At 50.1% G+C, this 19,071-nt stretch overlaps 9 protein-coding genes across 9 annotated transcripts; 5 read left to right on the top strand and 4 right to left on the bottom strand.

Moving 5' to 3' along the window:
- Positions 1 to 18: 18 nt before the first annotated feature.
- On the bottom strand, positions 19 to 1,268 carry BO79DRAFT_198726 (CobW domain protein; the record flags this gene model as incomplete). Its single annotated transcript, XM_025681367.1, has 1 exon — positions 19 to 1,268. Exon 1 carries the CDS (start codon positions 1,165 to 1,167, stop codon positions 19 to 21), a length of 1,149 nt encoding a protein of 382 aa, XP_025537559.1. The 5' UTR covers positions 1,168 to 1,268.
- Positions 1,269 to 1,593: 325 nt separating this feature from the next.
- BO79DRAFT_270280 (serine protein kinase) lies at positions 1,594 to 3,040 on the top strand (the record flags this gene model as incomplete). Its single annotated transcript, XM_025687279.1, has 5 exons — positions 1,594 to 1,763; positions 1,833 to 2,152; positions 2,206 to 2,421; positions 2,482 to 2,609; positions 2,666 to 3,040. The coding sequence occupies 5 exons, from the start codon at positions 1,594 to 1,596 to the stop codon at positions 2,951 to 2,953; spliced, it is 1,122 nt and encodes a 373-aa protein (XP_025537558.1). The 3' UTR covers positions 2,954 to 3,040.
- A 521-nt stretch (positions 3,041 to 3,561) lies between these two features.
- BO79DRAFT_210197 (uncharacterized protein) lies at positions 3,562 to 4,203 on the top strand. Its single transcript, XM_025682752.1, has 2 exons — positions 3,562 to 3,941; positions 4,021 to 4,203. Exons 1-2 carry the CDS (start codon positions 3,668 to 3,670, stop codon positions 4,149 to 4,151), a joined length of 405 nt encoding a protein of 134 aa, XP_025537557.1. The 5' UTR covers positions 3,562 to 3,667; the 3' UTR covers positions 4,152 to 4,203.
- A 45-nt stretch (positions 4,204 to 4,248) lies between these two features.
- On the bottom strand, positions 4,249 to 5,163 carry BO79DRAFT_176987 (putative 2-hydroxychromene-2-carboxylate isomerase). Its single transcript, XM_025679890.1, has 4 exons — positions 5,044 to 5,163; positions 4,881 to 4,980; positions 4,538 to 4,821; positions 4,249 to 4,479 (listed from the first exon to the last, which is right to left on the bottom strand). Exons 1-4 carry the CDS (start codon positions 5,116 to 5,118, stop codon positions 4,276 to 4,278), a joined length of 663 nt encoding a protein of 220 aa, XP_025537556.1. The 5' UTR covers positions 5,119 to 5,163; the 3' UTR covers positions 4,249 to 4,275.
- Positions 5,164 to 5,553: 390 nt separating this feature from the next.
- BO79DRAFT_270276 (uncharacterized protein) lies at positions 5,554 to 7,051 on the top strand (the record flags this gene model as incomplete). The annotated part of the gene is made up of 3 exons (XM_025687278.1): positions 5,554 to 5,982; positions 6,061 to 6,163; positions 6,225 to 7,051. The coding sequence occupies 3 exons, from the start codon at positions 5,554 to 5,556 to the stop codon at positions 6,986 to 6,988; spliced, it is 1,296 nt and encodes a 431-aa protein (XP_025537555.1). The 3' UTR covers positions 6,989 to 7,051.
- Positions 7,052 to 7,362: 311 nt separating this feature from the next.
- On the top strand, positions 7,363 to 8,435 carry BO79DRAFT_270267 (catalytic protein; the record flags this gene model as incomplete). The annotated part of the gene is made up of 1 exon (XM_025687277.1): positions 7,363 to 8,435. One exon carries the CDS (start codon positions 7,363 to 7,365, stop codon positions 8,368 to 8,370), a length of 1,008 nt encoding a protein of 335 aa, XP_025537554.1. The 3' UTR covers positions 8,371 to 8,435.
- A 534-nt stretch (positions 8,436 to 8,969) lies between these two features.
- BO79DRAFT_288975 (protein N-lysine methyltransferase family protein) lies at positions 8,970 to 10,155 on the bottom strand (the record flags this gene model as incomplete). Its single annotated transcript, XM_025688742.1, has 2 exons — positions 8,970 to 9,607; positions 9,671 to 10,155. 2 exons carry the CDS (start codon positions 10,153 to 10,155, stop codon positions 9,001 to 9,003), a joined length of 1,092 nt encoding a protein of 363 aa, XP_025537553.1. The 3' UTR covers positions 8,970 to 9,000.
- A 247-nt stretch (positions 10,156 to 10,402) lies between these two features.
- BO79DRAFT_176982 (uncharacterized protein) lies at positions 10,403 to 12,252 on the top strand. The gene is made up of 2 exons (XM_025679889.1): positions 10,403 to 11,669; positions 11,741 to 12,252. Exons 1-2 carry the CDS (start codon positions 10,581 to 10,583, stop codon positions 12,068 to 12,070), a joined length of 1,419 nt encoding a protein of 472 aa, XP_025537552.1. The 5' UTR covers positions 10,403 to 10,580; the 3' UTR covers positions 12,071 to 12,252.
- Positions 12,253 to 12,372: 120 nt separating this feature from the next.
- On the bottom strand, positions 12,373 to 19,018 carry cym1 (pitrilysin family metalloprotease cym1; the record flags this gene model as incomplete). Its single annotated transcript, XM_025681366.1, has 8 exons — positions 18,397 to 19,018; positions 15,565 to 18,323; positions 15,331 to 15,353; positions 14,000 to 14,289; positions 13,191 to 13,939; positions 12,916 to 13,130; positions 12,796 to 12,859; positions 12,373 to 12,731 (listed from the first exon to the last, which is right to left on the bottom strand). The coding sequence occupies exons 1-8, from the start codon at positions 18,768 to 18,770 to the stop codon at positions 12,373 to 12,375; spliced, it is 4,833 nt and encodes a 1,610-aa protein (XP_025537551.1). The 5' UTR covers positions 18,771 to 19,018.
- Positions 19,019 to 19,071: the final 53 nt, after the last annotated feature.

The following is a 19,071-nucleotide window of genomic DNA, read 5'->3' as shown; positions in this document are numbered from 1 at the left end:
TGTCTAAAACAAACCCATCTAGACCAGTCTCTCAACCACCAACTCCGCCCCCTCACTAGTACTTCCCTCCGCGACCTGAACCAGGCCACCCGCCTCCAGCCTCTTCTTCCACTTGCCCGACTCATACCGGGCCAGAATGAAGGTAATTCTAGCCGCCACCGCAGGATCGGCCGTCTCGGCCACCATATCAGACGGCGTGAACGTCCAGCGCCCAAAGGCCCAGTTCAGGATATAGTGTCTTGCTGCCGGGCCATCCACATCCACAGCCACCGATTGGCCCGCCTTCTGCTGCTCTTCCTCTTCCTCCGACGCAGCCGGCGGCGCAGCAGTCGAGCACCGCATGACGCCCTTGATCCGATACACCTCTTCCTTGTTCGCCGCGCGCAACAACTTCTCCACCAATGCCTTGGTATCCACCACAGCCCCCTCCTCCTTCGCCTTCAACGTAACCGAAAGCACCTCCACCTCGGACTGATGTCCATGTTCATGCTTATGCCCCTCCTTCCCATCTCCATGGCTATGTCCATGCCCATCCACCCCATCCACCCCCTCCTCCCCGAACAATGCCCCATCAATCCCCAACAACACATCCTTATCCACCCGACCCTTCTCACTCTTCACCCACGGTGTCTCAACCTCCAAATCACCCACCCGGTCCAAACAAATCTCAAACTTCATCTCCCCCGCCGCCTCCCACTTATTAAACACAATCAGATCCGTATACCGCGCCTGCAGCTTCGCCGTATAGCTCGTATCCTCATACCCCTCCCAATTCTCCACATCAATCACGCTAATCACTCCATCCAAACTGAATGTGCCCGGGTGTTCGCGCGCAAGCCGATTGACTTCCATTGCTAGAGTCGCGGGGAACGCGGACCCGGATGTCTCGATCACGATGCGGTCGGGCTTCACTTCGTCGAGGAGTTGGAAGAGCGCGTCGCTGAGCTGACCGACGAGGTTGCAGCAGATGCAGCCGTTGAGGAGTTCGCGAACGCCGCTGATTGAGGAGGTGGATGCGAGCTGGGAGTCGATTGCTACATCGCCGAACTCGTTCTTGAGAAGTGCGAGGCGGTAGGTTGGGGGGAGTTGCGGGATGAGGTTTAGAAGGAGGGTCGTTTTGCCGCTGCCCAGGAAGCCGGTTAGGATTGTTATCGGGATGGGGGCCATTTTGTTTTGTGTTTTCGGTATATATGAGGGTTGTGATGGTGGGTAGGGTAAGTCTAAGTCTAAGTCTATAAATAATATGTAAGGGAAAAGAAAGACGAAAAGATTGATGTGGAGGTAGTGGGATTGAATGTTGAAGTTGAAGCCGGAGTAAAGATTCGGAGGGGGGTGGAGGGGCACGCTAGGACGAATCGGGTAATATATAAGATCTGGCGTGGGGTTTTGTAGATGCCTCAGACATCCACGTGGGAGTCTCGTTGTAGATCTACTATCTTCATTGCGTTTATGTCCATGACAACATATACAGTCCTTCAATATATTATGAGGTTAATGGTATAACCTAGAAACTACGTCATATGACTGGACAAAAACTCCATGTTCATCCTGGACGTTTCCCAGAAGAGTTCCACCACTCTCTTGACATAAAATATGTGCCGCTTCGAGAGAATCTACGATGCTGTAGAGCCCGTTGAAGAATACCGTCCAGGAGGATATCACCCCGTGCATCTCCACGATGTGTTCCAGCAGAGATACAAAATCATTGGGAAGTTAGCATATGGCCAATACTCGACGGTATGGCTTGCAAAGGACCAACTAAAGTGAGCTACTTTACTGCAAAACGCATATGCTGATGTTGTTCTAGAAATCTGTTGCTAACATCTAAACAGAAATTCACAGCAGGTTGTACTGAAAATACTAAAGGCAGAAACATCCCAAGACAACAATAAGGAGCTGTCAGTCCTCCTTGCCCTCTCAGATTTCAATGAAAATCATCCCGGAAAGGAACATGTAGTTCAACTACTCGATCAATTTTACACCAAAGGACCGAACGGAACTCACTTGTGTCTTGTTTTCCCTGCGACGTTATCTGACGGGGCAGCAATGACGGTCAGTGGAAGTCCGCGTGAAGTCGGCTATATACGGGTTGTTTGTCGTCAGCTTTTGCTGGGACTTGACTTTTTACATCAGTTAGGTATTGTACACTGTGGTATGTCAATATATCAGGTTATGTATGCAGATTTCTGAATGAGCTTAATGCAGATCTTCAACCGGCAAATATCCTGTTCTCAGTGGCTGGGGGCACAGACAGGGAGGCGTTATTACAACCTCCTGAGTTCAGTCCCATCAAGTGGTTGGAAGGAGTTACTGTAGATGACAGCGCTCCTGAGTATTTGATGCCTAGCCAAAGGCGAAGAGGCCAGTTGAGTGATGCGCATTTCTCAACACTGGAGATTAGGATTGGGGATCTGGGTGGAGGTAAGACACACATGTCTGTATCGAATCTTGTCCGGATAGCTTCACTGAGGCTTAACTTAGCTCAATATGTTCAACACTGTCATGAAAAACCAGTGACACCTTTGGGCTTGCGCGCACCTGAGCTGATTAGACATACCCGGGATACTTCAATTGATACTACGCTGGATATCTGGGCATTGGGATGTTTGGTATGTCAACACCAATCCCTTTCTTGAAATATACGTTCCTTCTGATATCAGTAAAGATATTCGAACTAGCAACGAATGAGCCGCTGTTCCCTTTGGACACGTTCGGCATCACACGAGAGGAGATAGACAATGACCACGGTATTCTTATTGAGAAACGACTCGGTTCGAACAACCAGTACGGGGACTTTGTAGATTACCTACGCGAACGATTACCCGAGAACTTTGGTGCTGAGAATGCGGAGAGCCTCGCATCATTCCTTCTCTATATGTTGCAGATAGACCCTCGCGAACGTTTATCTGCAAAAGAGCTACTTCGGACTCCTTTCATGTTGGATAGATATTGAAGGATCTTCTGTTATTGCGTGTATTTGCCGTATTAACGGTATTATGAAGGTTTAGTTTCCGTGAGAAAGCTTCAACATATAAACCAGTGGTCATTCTCATTCAATTAGTGACACTGTTATTTAGTTATTATATAAGTATTGTTTTCAGTGGAATCTGAGGCTCTATTTTCATTATTAAGATGAATTTAAATCACTTGCCAGGGAATATATTCCAAAAACTGATGCGTTGATCTCATCGCAGTCAAAAGTATAAAACACAGTAGCTGTAATACTTACACACTCCTAGCCTACCACACGGCCCTACTATTATCAAACCACCAAACAAGAAAAACGACACACATCCTTCGAAACGCGCTATCCTTTAACTCCAACCACCCTATAAGGCTGAACCATTCCTACTGCCCCTAGATTAGTAGTACCCTCCCCGAGTTCCCCCAACCAAGGCCGCCCGCCAGCGCCAACCTGCCACACCCGAAAGCCCCGAGGATCCACAAGGCTGACAACGATGATATCATGATCCACCCGAACTAACTTGATGTCATCGGCCACATAAGATAAACTACTTAACTAAACCCTCCAATCAGTCATTCATTCCAGCAAGATAATACCACTTTTACTAAACATATAATCTCTCTTTCCATATATTTATCTTCTTTATAGGAAATCTCCTTTTTCTACATAATAATATATATATATACTCATAGTATCATCACAATGAAAACCATCGACGACACCGCCCGCGAAACCGCCCAAGAAATGGGCTACAAAGAGCCCGCGTCCACGACCGATAGCTCGAACGGGAACTCGATGATGACCCCCCAGAACTCACTTAATGATATGGCGCAATCGGGTGTCAAGGAGATGAAGAACATGTTTGATGGGGTGGCGTCGGCGCCGGCGCCGGGGGATTTCTTGAATAGTACGTGGGAACATGTAAGGTCGTTGATGGGTGGGGGTGGTGGTGAGGAGGATAATGGGAATGGGGAGGGTATGTGCTCCGTGTTTTATTTTATTTATGTATATGTTTGGTTACTGTTATGCTGATTGAATATCTTGGCTGGGTGTAGATGGTGTCGTTGAGCCGGCGGATGCGGATGAGATTCGGTGTATTGAGAATTTGGAGAGGGAGAAGATCATTCAGTTTTTGCAGGAGAGGCATATGAGTATGAACAATATGGGGAGGGGGAAGAAGGTATAACTAGGGAGTGCTAGATTCGGGTCGGATGGATAAAATAATATGTGATGTTGGGACATTCATGCTTACGTGAAGCTTGCTTCTGATCAAAGTGAACTTTGTAGCTGTCAAAGCAGTAGTCTTACGCTCACAAACAAGCCCTAAACCCCTTGTCCGACTTGATATCCAGTCCCAAGAATTCCGCAACCTGTCCTAGATGATCCACTCCCCAGAATGTGTCAGTTTCACCCTTGTTATTGGTGCACTCAAACCAGGGGATGCCAAATGCGCCTGATTTGAACGCTCGATCCGTGTTCGCTATCAAGGCTGCCTTGATGTCTCCATGCTCCATCTAAGTACCGAGTTAGCAAACACACTCAACATAAGATTGTGCAACACAGGTCGCATACATCGGCCAACACCGACTGTGCCACGTCCTTTCCGAGTACCCCTTCAAGAACCGGACCAAAGCATTCAGGCTGCGCAATGTTCGCATTACCCTCTACCCAGAACAAGTGATAGAGCGCCTCGAAGGCTGGCACAAGCTTGTCCGGGTGCTTCTGGGAAATCGCACAGAGCGCACGCTGGGTGCTCAGCGTCCGTGGCGGGAAGCCTTCGGGAACTGTCTGGACAATTGGGACGTTGAAATAGCGAGACCAGCGGTAACGCTCTTTTTCACTCCATTTATCCTTATCTAATTACATTGCTTAGAAGTTGTTATGGACATGCTTCAGTTGTTGAAGGGATACGCACTCTTGATCTTCATAGGAGCAGTATTCCCGCATGCTTGCATGATACCACCCAGGAAAATAGGAATATACGTGATGTTGCATTTGGCAAAAACGGGAGAGTTCTTCTAGACGTTAGAATATTGCGGTGATGACTTGAGCTATAGTAAGTAGATGGATATGCGCACCTTTAGAACACTGAAGGCGATATAGCCGAATGGACTGACTACGTCCAAGTAGACGTTTATATGCGGCACAGCCATGGTTTCGAAACCGATGAAGATGATGAAAGAAAGCTAAATGTGATGTGATCCAAAAACCAAAGATGAAGGTATCACGCAGAGTGTCTAGTTTGTCTAGTTAAGGCCGTAGACCCCCTGTTCTGGATGAGTCAGCATCGCGAGCCGAGGTGTTCGGATGTTCATCTGGTGATTTCTAATCGCTGATTCCCCTCACTCTACTAAGTATACCCGGTTGGAGAAGATCAATGATGCACTTTTGTATATGCTTGAAGCTGGGGCACTGATGCCATGCCTTGCTCAGATATGGCCATACGTGCCTTCCTTGACAGCTCTCCTCCTGGAGGGCAGTCGCGATGCGGCCACCTGTAGTTAGGATGTTTCGGCAGATCATCCAGCTCGTAGCATTGACTCTCTGTATCTGGCTACATAGTGCTTGCTTGCATACTTACAAGATAGATGGCTATGTACAACATGCTTAGCGTCGAATCATTCCTCAGCAGGGATCGACATAAAGATGAAGGAAACGCCTTTCTAGTACCCTTCTCAAACCATGACATCTCAGAAGAATCTGCCTATGAGTTTGATGCACCTGACGCAGAGTATATCCATGACTCAGTGACTGAAAAGCGCCGCCATGCCGTATACTATCACCGGCCTCCCGTCTGGTGCCCTTCACGGCAGTCAAGAACATCGAGTTTCTCTGGAAGCACCAGCAGCTGGGGTACAAAGGAAACGTGCAGTGATCAAGCAGCTGATGATAGTGAGATGCCGGAAGATGCCTATTCCTGCATCGCTGATGGCTGTGACGCTACCGCTGCATTAACAGATGGGTTATCTGGCACAGAAATCAACCAGTCGCAGTCTGATCAGGAGACCATTATCCTTGTGAGTGTCTGGTAGCTACCAAGTAACCGTGAGTGTATAGGCTAACTGTATCAAGCATGACTGGCCCGCTCGTGACAGGCCACAGACATGGCAACAATTGGGTACCGTGAGGAAATACACTCTGTCAGATTGGCGAACCTCCGTGAAACCTTATCCGAGCCGGGTGCTATTGCAGAGCTCCGTCTGTCACAAAGGGAAAGGCAGTCCTGCACGATTGCAAGCATACAAGGACATACGTTTAGGGTTGGATGAGAAGCAGTCCATCCACGAAGGATCACTTGTGATTTGCGTTGATCCTGCATACACCTTGTCCGATCATGATAAACCGCGCTCTGATGAGTTCGATCTGGTTAGCGGGCATATATTTGTTGTCTGCCGTCTGTACTCCGACTTATGGGCTCTCTGTGCCAGTGCTTCGCCGTCTCAGCCGGAGACGGTCTCCGGTGAGACAATATCAACTGAGCCTATGCGACTAGCATTCTTGCCACTCTGCGCAGTGACGCTAGCCGCAAATTTTAGCGCATTCAATCAGAGATGCATCAATTATGCTCATGATAAGTCAGACGAGCCTAGGTATCCTGGAAATGGGCTCCCGGTTATGCCTCCTCCACGGACTTCTAGCCTCAGCGATGGCAAGCAGATCTTCCGCGGAAACAGACGCCACATCGCCTTTCCAGAGGTGGTCTACGATACTTTCCACCGCGTCCCTTTCGAACATCGCAATCCAGATTTTGTCCCAGCAGACTCTTCTCTGGAAAATGTGCTTTCTAACCTGACCGACCGAGGAAGTCGTCGACTCCAGCGCTTAGGCAACCGTATGTCAATCCGGAAGCTCTGGAGCGAATCTAAAAGACCTGCTCTGGGAGACACTGAGAATCAATTGTCCCCTTCATCTGGTTACCTTGGAGGACCGACAGAGTTGGGTGCAATACAGCATCATTCAGGCCTGCATCGGCGCGGTTCTTTGAGAAGCCAGAGGCTGAGTTTTATCCGGGCTGCCCGTTAATAGGAGACAGGATCCTTCATTGATTTGTCTGAGTCATATTTTATGAGCGCCTATTTGATCGCCCATCGCCCTTCCTATCAAGGTAATAGAAAGGTAGCAGTAGCTCGAAAATAATGTTCTTACTCTGTATTGGCCGATTAGATGCGGGGATTCCTGCAATATAAGCAAGGCGCTTTCCTGTTGCATACCGATAGTAGTTGAAATCGGCGTGAGAGCTAGTGCTCTGATCTCCTTGATCATGTGTATTATTCTGTTGGGCTCGATCTTTCTTGCAATTGCTCACTTCAGTAGCGTAACAAGTACCGAAAGTATGAATAAACGCAACAAGAAGCTTCTGGCCTTTTTTCAACTCGAGTCACCCATTATCCCCAACTATGCCATCATTCCGAGCGAATCTCTACACCACCTTCGCCCTCACAACTCTTCTCATCCGTCTTCTCGGCACCCTTATCTACTACCTCTCCCGCTTCACGCGGCCCCATGAAACATGGACCTACCGCCAAGTCATCGGCGTAAGACTCTACTCCCTAGGGTTGAACTACCTAACAGCAATTGAATACCGCGCCCCCAAAACCCTTACCCCAGGCCGTGAAGGCGACCGCTTCATAGTCATCAGCCCACCAGACACCACCACGTCCGACCAACTAGCACCCCATTACTCCCGTAGTAGCATCCTCACCAGCGTCCCATCCATTCGTCCCGTCCCTATCGGCGCAGTATGGCACCCTGCCCTCCCCTCTCCCAAACCAGCTCGAGTAATCCTTCACTTCCACGGCGGCGCGTACGTTGTCGGCGGTGTCCGCCTCAACATAAACGGCTGGAGCCCTAGTATACTCAGCGATGTGAGGAAATCTCACGTCATGCTGCCGCAGTATCGCCTCTCCATGGGAGAAAACGCCTCGTTTCCTGCTGCCCTGCAGGATGGGATCACGGCCTATGTGTATCTTCTCGAGAAGTTGAGTTGGGAGCCTCAAGATATAATACTGTCCGGTGATTCGGCGGGCGGAAATCTTGTCCTCTCCATGATTAGATATTTGGTCGAGGAGGAGGAAAAAGGGGCGAAGGCATTGCTATTGCCTGCGGCTGCGTTGTTATGGAGTCCGTGGTTGGATTTAACAGAGAATGGGGCGCGGAAGGTTGATCGGCATCCGCGTCGATGGGTTGATTATCTTTCTGGGGATTTGCTGGAGTGGGGTATCAGGCGGGTAACGCCTATGGGTTGGAAGAGGGGACATCGTTTTCTGAGTCCCCTTGGGAATGGGTTTAGGACTTTGGAAATGCCGATTTTCCTGCAGGCGGGGACGGAGGAGGTTTTCTTTGAAGATCAGATGGTGTTTGTGGAGGAGATGAGGGCGTTCGGGAATGAATGTGTTGGGATTTGAGAAGGAGGCGGAGGAGGCGATGGAGAGGGCCAGGACGTATGTGAACAAGAGAGTGAGCTGGTTTGGTTGATTTGATGTTGTAGAGATGGTATGTACATGGATTTGTGGTTTGGGTTATCCCCCGGGCTGAAACTGGCTATTGGATGCCGCTGAACGGTGATTTATGGGTATAGCGGGTTGCTCCGTTCTCATATGATCACAGATCCTAGGCTATGATTGTTGCAGCCAGCTTCTGAAGATATAGCTCCAAAATAGCCTGAGAGCCTGGGCCTTGAACTTTCAACACCCCTGCATGTGGTGAGCTAGATCCCACTTAATGTTGTATTGCTAGGCCATCAGGTGGCAGGTGCCAGAGCTGCAGCCCTACCCGACCAACCATGGTACCTTAGCTCTCTGCACCAGAGCAGTACAATCGAAGAGACAAACCCCCGAGAAGCCGGGGTTATGAAAGGGCATGATGAACAAAGCTCTGCGCTTAGTTAGCGCTGCCAGTCCCGGAAGGAGCCATGCAGCTGTGAACTGTTGCCTTTGCAGCAAATCCCAACTCTGACTATGGGGGTAATAGTACCGCCACTGGCTGTTCAATACCTATGTATTTTGGCTGAATGTCAAGCCACCCATCCCACCTGGCTATTGACTTGATGACACACTCCTTTCTCTGCCGTAACAACGCAATTCAATATCGTCGAATTGACCATGTTGCGATGGGAGCTGCTTCCGATCTAGGTGCAAATTGTGGAGCCCAGCAGACTGCATCAGGTCGAAAAAGATAGACTCGCTTTCATGTCGTCTCTTCAATGCCACCAAAATGATAGCCTCGGGCGACATTTGCACTAATCGGCTTAGTACTGAAACCAGCGCGGGCAAGCTGTCTGCATTATAGGTACAGTCTGAAACGAGAACCAGATCTATCGAACCACCGCACAAGTCACTCGGAAGTTCCTCATCCCAGTCAAGGGTGCTGAACTCGAGCACAGAGGAATCGGCCGGTTTCGCAACAGCTATGTTCTGTGTAACAATGTCCTCCACCTCGGGCAGATCAGTGAGTACTACGGAACATTGAGGGAGAAGCTCTGCAAGAGCAATCCCTACAACGCCACATCCTGATCCTAGTTCGAGAACATGGAGAGGCGAGTTGCGTTCGCCTCGAAGAAGTTCCTGCAACAACGGCACAAAGACTGCAGGGTCTCCAGTCACTATCTGCTGAAGGTATACGACCGAAGCCACCGCGGCATCCCTGATAACATGTAAGCATGGCACAAGGAAGAAGTAAGCCTCATTTGAGATGATAAAGCCTCACCAGATATGCCGAGCTATGCTGTTCCCAGTCTCTTCCCAGATCCTCAAGCCTAAGCGATCCTCGGGTCCAAAGCGTCTCTCGACAAGCTTCTCTGCTACCGAGGATGGCGACCCGCCAAAAGGTGCGCTCCAGGCTGACATGACTAGAGGAAGACTAGAATTGCCCAGCAAGCGATCTGGCGAGGGAGACCGCTTCTGCGGACTTGTGGCCGTCACGCCTAGGACGATTGTCTGCTGGGAAATATCGGCAGAAAAGGGCCCGAGCATTATTGGAAGCTCGCGCCTTCCAGCCTTCCAGCTCAATGGTTCCTGATACAAATTTTTACCAGAGTCATTGAGACTCAGTGTTACAAGCAAATCCACATCTTGTGCAAGAAATGCGTCTCCCAGGTCTGTAGTGATGCAAATTAGAGCGGAGACGGATATAGACCCGGGTTTCTGTTTCTGAAACCTCGGGGTCTTGAGAAAACGAATATAGTAAACCATGCTAAAGATGAGCAATTACTAGGCGATAACCGGGCGCCAGAAGTGAGCTTAGTATACTAGACCATGCGATTGGCGGAAGAAGCAGTGTATGGACAATACTACTTGAAAACAGCTAATTCTGGCACGGGGCACGTGCGGGCTGACTAAGGGCGGGCCGATGACATCGACCATCCAAGAGGAATGTTGCTTCCTCAGGCTCCCTCTCGGGGAATCTCCCCTCGTTATTATCTCCGCCTCTCCAATGGTGCTGTTATCGTATACCGACTCCCTTTTCTGCAGGAATATATCTTACGATTCACTCCGAGATCCCCATTCTAAGCACAGCTATCCCATGGGGATACTTGATTTCAGTCTAAAGTGAACCCATCGCTCCTGCGGCCGCGGCGTGGCTCTGGGCCAACGTCGCATCCCTACCGTCAGCCGGCATGATGCGATCGAGAGACCCTCGGGTCCGCCAGACAATCAACCAAATCCATCATAACCTCGAGTCTGCAAACGAGAGCGCCCAGGAGGGCTTATATACTTTTTCCCATAATTACGTGGTACCATGTTTTGCAGCGATTGGGACCTGTATTTACTCATGCACTGCGCCTTGTCTCCCTAGCCGCGAAGACCAGCTTCGACGCCGCCGACGCGGCCGCGCAGAGGCTAATTTCGACTTCTACGATGACTGGGATAATGAGGATCCAAACGACGGTCTGCTAGGATGGGGTACTGACGAACTGGATCGTTTACTGGCTGGAAGCGGCTTGGCCCGGGGGAGTTCCGAACAGCCTCGAAGGCAGCGGAAAATGAGCTATGGTGCTCGGCGCACCAGGCGAAAGAGCACTGCTATAATGTCTGACGACCGTAATGACCCGACTGTTATCCCGAGTTCCTCTTTCCTGGGGTTCCTAGAGCGCTTCCCATGGAGATTTGGCGCTCGAGGGCTGAAATATCGCCCGTCCGCGGCAGATCTTCAAGAACATCCCGTGGGATTGCGACGGCATGAACTTGAAGATGAGCCTCTCATAGAAGAAACAGAGGAAAGTGAAGGCCCAGCCACCTCAAGATTGAATGGGAGATATCGAAGTTCAACACAATCATCGCGTGACACGGCCAATTCCTTGAGCTCGCGGGGTGACTTGATCCCCAGCGACGAGGAAGAAGACGCAGTGCCACTAGATGATGAGTTTGCTCTAGCTCTGGCCAGTCGTCGCGGGACTGGACTCGATTCAATTGATCTAATAGGGGATAAGCCTGCAAGTATGAGGTCGGTGTCTGGGACCTTTAGTTTAAGAACAACCGCCTCTTCCAAGGAGGAGAGAAAGAAGAAGAAAAAGAGGAGCAGCCGTCTGCGGTCTCCGGAGGGGTCGTATGTAGAGGTCACTCGCCAAGCCAGTACCCCTACATTAGCCGATCTTAAAAAAGAAGAAGAGCAAGCAGCGCTTGAAGAAGAATCAGAAATTGCGCGAAGACGGCTTGCTGCACAGCAGCTGGCTTCAACACGAGGCCTACACCAAGCAAAAGACGAGGTAGGTAGCTCATATAATGATTGGTCTCATGCCAGAATAATGAAAGATGGGCTGACAAAACAACCATGTAGGCTTCACAAAGTTCACCATCTCCACAACCTCGCACACCTGTGTCGGACGCCACTCATCAAGCGCCCGCCAATATTCCTTTAGACTCAACTGTAGAACACACACTTCCTCATCAAAGTCAGGATGTACAAACTCAGCACTCGCCGAATCCGGGCTCCCCCGGAAACGACTCACAAACCGAACCATTCCCCCCATTTCCATCTACTCCGGAATTTCATGATGCTAGTCCTGCATCGCATCCGGGTCATTTCCACGACCAAAGCAATGCCTCGAATCTATCTGATCAGGAAGATACAGCAGATGCTTCAAGGGATGATGCCTCTATTGATTGATCAAAGGGCGCCAGGTTGCTATGCGTGGAGGAAGCACGGCTAATCGCTAATCCAGGTTTGCAGGCCAAACCCAACCATCTAAATTCTCAGTTCCTTCAGCGATCTCTCTCATATATGAGGACGCAGCCGTCTTATGCTTCTTATGGCGACCTCTGAACTGTACATTAACATGATGATTCACGAAACTTGAATATATTCCGTATCTGGAAGATGTGACAATTCTTACGTCTTCGTCTCACTACCACACTAGTAAACTCCTCGCCCGGTACTTTTATTTAGCTATGCCACCTAACAGCACAGCATCAATTAAAATCGATATTACCCCCACCCAGAGCATCCGCACCTCCCTGCGCCAAAGCAGTATACTCCAATCGCGCCGACAACCCACCCTGATTCTCATCTGCCCTTGGCATCTCCCCAAGGGAAGGAATACTCTCATACAGCCACGGCGGGTTCGCCAGAGACAAAATCTCCTGATCAAAGATCGCCCAAGAATAATCCTCTTCCGGAGCGAGGAATGCAAAATCGGGTCCCATTTCTGGCGGTGTATGCATGCTCTGTAGGCCCGACTCGAGTCGATCAGCCAATATGCTATGAATGCTTGGCACAGATGAATGGTTCCTCTTCAGACTGTCGATGTGCTTTTCAATTAGCTGCAGGTCTGTACAGATGGAGGTCAGCAATGGATGTGGTTCACGATGCGATGAGTTAAGTATCACTCTTACCGTCTTGGTGTAGTACGCCGTCTTCGATCCCTCGGAGTAGTAGCATGGCTGCGAATGTTACCATCTAAGGAAGTCAGCTGTGGTGGGTATTAGAGTATGGTGGTTTACTAGAAGACTTACTATCAGATCCCAGTTGGACCATATACTAGCGTCGTCTAGACGAAGCCGCAGAACTGCACGGGCTGAGACTAGTAGTTCGTGTCTTTCGGCTGGTGCGATATCCGTAGAACCTAGATCGAATCCTCTGGCTGGATGGTATATGGATAGGACGTATAGTTTGTGTAGATGGTATTGTAGGAGGATGAGTATGCCCTGGCGATCAGAAGGGGATGGCTCTGGAAGTGACATTCGCGTCAGCATACTCTCCCTTGAACCGGGCCACTAAGAGATCTCACGAGATGCAGCATTATATCGAACTAGCCAGTCGTCCAATTTCCGGGCCCAAAGGCGGATAACCCGTGCATCTTCATCGGTGAAAGGTGTCCGGATTGGCGAGAGGACCTCACGCTCTTTTGCGCTCACGAAAGACCATATGGTGGGGAGACCTCTTCCGACAAAATGACTGAGTCCGTGATGCATCATTTGGCTGAGGCCATGGAAAGCATTTTCTTCGCGGGCGTTGAATTGGGCAAGGGTGGGTAGGGGTGGTTGTTCCGGTAATAGGGGACAACACATGTGCATGGAAGCGTGCTCAATATCGATTACTTGGAGACCTGAGAACAGTCCAGCCCAGTCGTGAGTCGTGTGTTCGACTTCGCGCGGTGTGTGATCGAGTAAGAGGCGATACGCGATGGCTATCCACGTGCCAGTGGTTGGCACATAAGCTTCTGAGCCCAAGCTGGCCATAATTAGACCGAGGATGTTCTGAAAAGTCAGCGAATCGTTCTTAGTACATAAGGATTGATCAGGGTCTTCTGTGCTGTTACTAAATATCTCCCCTGGAGGAATGCATGGCACTGGATTGACAAGCTCGGCAATTGCGCAACCCTGGGCGACAAAGTATCCTTTCGTAAACTCCGATAGATCGTTGGACGGGCCATGAAGAGCGGATATGAATAGAACAGATGCAAGTAATAGGGGAGATGGTGATGCGAAAGCACTCTGATCCTTCAAGAAATGGAGGAGGGGTAGGTTGTTGAGGAATCTTCGCTGGCATTAGTCCACTCAATAAGAGAAACTGTTCATGATAGAGGAGATTGCATACGAATACCACAGATGCTTGATGACTGGACGTGACCAGAGAGCTTCATCCTGAGCAGGCCGTGTGATCTGTTTGAGGTGCCTGACGGCCTTCCAGAGGGCGCGCAGAGACATGTTCTCAGACCCTTCATCCTGATCTGGGTCAGGGCTAACTGCTGTCACGGAGCTGCTTCCTCTATTGAAACCCAGGGCACTCTCAATCCTATCCAGACGGCCAAGAATTGCATCGATGTCTTGGTTCCTTTCTGGCGTATCTTGTTGCAGTCTCACCACGTCATGAACCGCTAATGCTGCCTAGAACCATTAAGCATCATTTATGAATAATCTAGGTCAATCGAATCACTAACATTAGATCTTGGTCTGAAGACACAACTAGCCTTCGTGTGTCGGCATCGGCGGCATGGAGGAGTCCCGTCCACGACACATTTCATCTTAGCGGCTATCAGCATGTCCAGTCAGATCACACAAGATCTAGTTACCGTTTCTGACCTTTAATCTGCGGCAGTTGACTACATGGGACGATCAGCTCTGCTTCGCTCAAGCCTTCAAGAACCGATGCCACTTACCGCATGCCTTGGTCGGCTTTGGACCGAGGGTAATCGCTTTTGTTCCCCGCATGATGATGAGTGTGGCATTACTAAATGTCTAGCAGCACCTGGTGAAACCTAACTCTTCGAGGAGGTTTCTACACCCAGTGCCAATGGGCATGCCTTGTCAAAGGGGCTTAGAAGGATGTACTATAGTCGAAAGCATAAATTTGCCGGGTACCACGTGAGTCGGAGCTATTCCTCTGACTATTTTAGCCTCTGATAAGAAGTGATTGAGCTTATTGGAAAATGGAGATAACAGCGAGATCTGGTCTCATCTAGCTGATCCGAGGCCGGTCCATTCCTACTACGTATTACTCTCATGGGATTGACACAATGGCCCTCCGCATCAAGGAAACAGAGTACAGAGTACACTTCTGACCTGAGATTTCGCCCCATTGCATTTAAAACGAGGGGATACTGCAATTGCACGTTATGTTTGGATCAACCACTGCCGACTCTGTTTCCTCGTTTTTAGTCCGCCCTGCGTAGGCTGAAAAGAATCAGGGCGGGTCTGAAAACGGGAATATAGAAGTGTACCATGGTAGTAGACCTTCGCCTGCTGCGGGTTCACATTCCTGTTGATCTTGCGCTTGCTCCTTGGATAGGAGGACTGGCCATCTACCGGTCATAGTGCATAGACTGGAGATAGAGCTCGTCTGTTCTTGAGAGCGCGTGCATTGGATAGGCCACAGTGTCTAGAAATTTCCAACAACCAGAATGAGTGAAGAGTGAAGGGGTATTGTACATGTAAAAATCTATATACAGGCTCTTGTTGTGCGTGAGAACATCGTGATAATAATACATGGTTATATGGTACACATGTCTGTCGAAGCAACACCGACGATTTTACTAAGGTTTCCAAGTCAGTGAAAAGCGACAACGAAGGTATCAATCGCGTTCCTAATGTGGAACATCTGGAAGCGCGTCTAGGCGGATGCCGCGGCATCCTGCGCGTCCATAGCAGCCTGGCCATTTTCACCGGAGACTCCCATGGAAAGCTTCCTCATATCCCAGCCGTCCGATTCAATCCAATCCTTCTTTTCGCCGAGAAGGCACACGGACCGCTGCGAGCCCTGGACCAAGAAGGACTCAGCTGCTTCATTAACATCCTTAGCCGTGACATCAAGGACCTGCTCTCTCCAGCGCTGATCCATCTCATGGGTCACGCCGCTCATGAAATATCTCGCACCCTCTTCATCAACGCTCATTGGAGCATCGAGACCCTGGAAAATGCCCAGTTTCGCCTCGTTGAGCTCCCGCTCCGACCATGTTCGGTCCCTGGCGAAGACACCACTGTTCTGGAAGACCTTCAGGGTGTTAACAGGGTTGGGATCCCGATAACTAGTGAAAGCGAACATTCCCTTCACCGGACCATTCATGGCACTCGCGCCATAGGCGCCGCCTTTCTCACGGATCTCTGGGTGGAGGTAGTTATGCGTTAGAAGCTGAGAGAGGACGCTAAGTGATGCACTAGATGAGCTGGTGAAAGGGACGGTCTGCATAGCCAAGCCTGAGTAATAGACCTTATAAGGCATGTCATAGAAAGCCTTGTGGGCACCCAAGCCGAGAGCTGAAATGCTGGGCGTAGATGTCGGTGAGCGGACTTGTGGTAAGCCCGTAAGCCACTTCTGTAGCACCGACTCATTTTGCTTGGCGCTGCTCTGCTCACAGACCATCCGAATACGGAGACCAGAGGATTTAGAGATAGCAAACGACTGAATTTGGCGAAGCTTCTCAATCAATTCCGCAAGGCGCTCTGGCGAGGTCTCTGCATCTCGCAGCAGATTAGCTGTAGCTTGCAACTGGGCAAGGCCGGATTGTTGTTCTTGAACCCAGAAGCTACGTGAAAGACCTGCTGCAGCGGCATTGAGGGCATAACGATGACCTGAACCAGCCACTGCATCCAAGGCGCCGTTGGTCGTCAGTCGCAGCAGTTCCTGGATCATGGCTGGCGCACTGGGACTAGTGAAGTCGGTCTCAGTGACAAGTGTAGTCATGATCTCCAGCATCTCCGGAATGTTCTTGTCCAAGGCGAAACCGGAGAATTGAAGACCCTCGGCGAACTTTCCAAGCTGCGTCGGGGATGATATATGGAAAGATGACGTGGAGATTCCACCCGTCTTCAATTTGATGATATCCTCCCACTGCTCCATTGACTTGCTGGCTGTGCCGAGACGCATTATGCAGTCATTGAACAGCGGCATCAAGAGACGGAGATCATCTGGCAAATCTTCAAACGCGTTCAACGCTTGGAAGTAGGTTAAACCGTTGGTAGGAGCCTCGCGCCAGACGACGTCTACGCTGTCAACCTTCGACTCTCGAACAGGCTTGCGCTCTTTCTCCCGAGAAATATCAGCAACACGGAGGGAAGGAAGGCATGACAAATCTGCGTTCTGTGCCTCCTCCTGGGTCTTCAACAATTGAAGCTCTTCCTCTGTCAGCTTAGCGACCACCTTCTCCAGGGAGCCATGCTGCTCAATGAGCTGGTTGAACTTTTCCTCCTTCCGAACCATTTCTTGTTCGTCCAGCTCTTGGTTCCAATTAGGACTGCCAACCATGGTGAAGGTCAGACAATTGCCATTCATGAGATACTTCTGCATTAGGGACTCCAGGTAGCCCCCCTTCTCATATCTGCTCTTGAATTCATCAATGACCTCATTCCAGGCGAGTTCCTTCATAGGATTGGAGCCATTGAACCATGAGGAGATGGTTTTCTCCATGACACCGATACCAAAGTTGGCAGTCTTGTGTCTTAGAGCTAGTTCCAATTGGTGAAGGAAACCGCGAACCTTCTCGTCACTGAAGCCCGTGGCGAGACACTCCTGGAAGACCTGTTGAATGGCACCTTTGACTTTAGGTGCTTCTTCTGCACTCACACCGGTAACACCAGCTGAGAAAACGGGCACACGACCTGAAGCGTCAAGGCCCGTGTTAGGCGTGAATGAAGACCCCAAGCCACTTTCGATCAAAGCTCGATACAAAGGCGATCCATAACCGTCAAGGAGCAGCGAGGAAAGAATACCGGCCGAAAACGTCTCGACAACGTCAGCAGCGTCCCCCATATACCATGAAGTCGACGTTTTGTGCTGTTTGTCTTCGCTGGCGAATGTGTCGATCGGCCCCGAAACAGTCACGCTCTGAGGACCCTGAGAAAGATCGATCGGTAGCTTAACAGCGGTGTCAGCCTCTCCCTTTTGGAAGCCATCCAGCACGCCCCCGATTTGTTGGAGATGAGCGCTCAGTGGCATATCACCGTAGGTGAAAATCTTGGCATTGCTGGGGTGGTAGTTGCGCTTCGAAAATTCGACCAATTGTTCGTGGGTCAAATCGGTGATGTACTGAGGGTCTCCTCCAGAGTTGTTGAGCGCGGGAATGATATTCTCCTTGTATTTGATGTAGTAGAGGTAATTGGCGTCCGAAATTTGGCCCTTCATCTCGTTGTAGACGACACCTTTGAAGAGGATATCCTCTGGCTTCTGCTCCGCCTGAGATTGTTCTCCGCGGGCCAATATGGCGCGAGGATCTTCCGGACCTAGCCGCCATCCTTCCTGCCTAAAATCTTCTTCCTTCAACAACGGATGGAAAGTGGCGTCAAGATAGACCGAGAGGAGATTCTGGAAGTCTTGCGGGTTTGTCGTGGCGAAAGGGTAGGTAGTATGGTCAGCGGAGGTGAAGGCGTTCATGAAGTTTGAGAGAGACCGAGGTAGCATCTTGAAAAAGGGGTCGCGGATGGGATATCTAGGTAGAAAGTTCCTGGTTAGTCCTCGGGCCCAGTATGTCACGCATTCTACGTATGTTAAGGAACACTCACTTTTCACTTCCGCAAAGTGTAGTATGTTCCAAGATATGCGGCACGCCAGTAGCATCTGGAGGATTCGTCTTGAACCCGATACCGAAGACATTGTTCTTGTCTTCTCTAGCCACATGGATGTAGTCGGCATCGGTTTTGTCGTGCTTCAAGCGGATTGCTGTAAGGTGCAGTTCTGGAACGTGCTTCTTCTCCTGAACAGTAAACCCATGGATCCCCTCACCGATCTCCGGAAAGTTCTCAAGGCTTGTGACAGTCGAAGCAGATCTTCTTATCTGGCTCCAGCGGAGTAGAGGGCTATCCGATCTCAGTAAACGTCCGGGTTTCTGCAAGGCCGGAGCCGACCTCCGGCCTGCCCTTAACGATGAACGCAACATAGCGTTACTATGAAGATGGTAGCCAAGCCTAGAAACAGCAAAAGACTGACGGTCACCGGCTTGACTCTCACGGCGTGACGTACTTTAGCGAGTCCGCTGCCGGGGATTAGGGTACCAAAGGTGGTCGGAAATGGCGGTCCCGAGCGGACCGGGGTTAAGCGCAAAAGACTAGGATACGCAACCAATTGGCCACACCGAGCACGATATCAGATAGATAAAGCGAGTGACGTGCCGTGGAAGCATTCGAGGATGGAATGCAAAAGTGGATGGAGAAGGGAGAAAAAAAGAAAGGAAGGCAAAG

The sequence above is a fragment of the Aspergillus costaricaensis genome (genome assembly GCF_003184835.1).
Source record: "Aspergillus costaricaensis CBS 115574 unplaced genomic scaffold BO79scaffold_24, whole genome shotgun sequence".
NCBI classification, from domain to species: domain Eukaryota; kingdom Fungi; phylum Ascomycota; class Eurotiomycetes; order Eurotiales; family Aspergillaceae; genus Aspergillus; species Aspergillus costaricensis.
This window is presented reverse-complemented; position numbering and strand designations above follow the sequence as displayed.

What these genes read in the sequence shown, in the direction of transcription:
- BO79DRAFT_210197 (XM_025682752.1), top strand. Translation starts at nt 3,668, where the DNA reads ATGAAAACCATCGACGACACCGCCCGCGAAACCGCCCAAGAAATGGGC. An exon ending in GGATAATGGGAATGGGGAGG is followed by an intron (nt 3,942 to 4,020) that starts GTATGTGCTCCG and finishes GGCTGGGTGTAG; the next exon opens with ATGGTGTCGTTGAGCCGGCG.
- BO79DRAFT_176987 (XM_025679890.1), bottom strand. Translation starts at nt 5,118, where the DNA reads ATGGCTGTGCCGCATATAAACGTCTACTTGGACGTAGTCAGTCCATTC. An exon ending in TCGCCTTCAGTGTTCTAAAG is followed by an intron (nt 4,981 to 5,043) that starts GTGCGCATATCC and finishes AACGTCTAGAAG; the next exon opens with AACTCTCCCGTTTTTGCCAA. An exon ending in CACAGTCGGTGTTGGCCGAT is followed by an intron (nt 4,480 to 4,537) that starts GTATGCGACCTG and finishes CTCGGTACTTAG; the next exon opens with ATGGAGCATGGAGACATCAA.
- BO79DRAFT_176982 (XM_025679889.1), top strand. Translation starts at nt 10,581, where the DNA reads ATGATGCGATCGAGAGACCCTCGGGTCCGCCAGACAATCAACCAAATC. An exon ending in TACACCAAGCAAAAGACGAG is followed by an intron (nt 11,670 to 11,740) that starts GTAGGTAGCTCA and finishes ACAACCATGTAG; the next exon opens with GCTTCACAAAGTTCACCATC.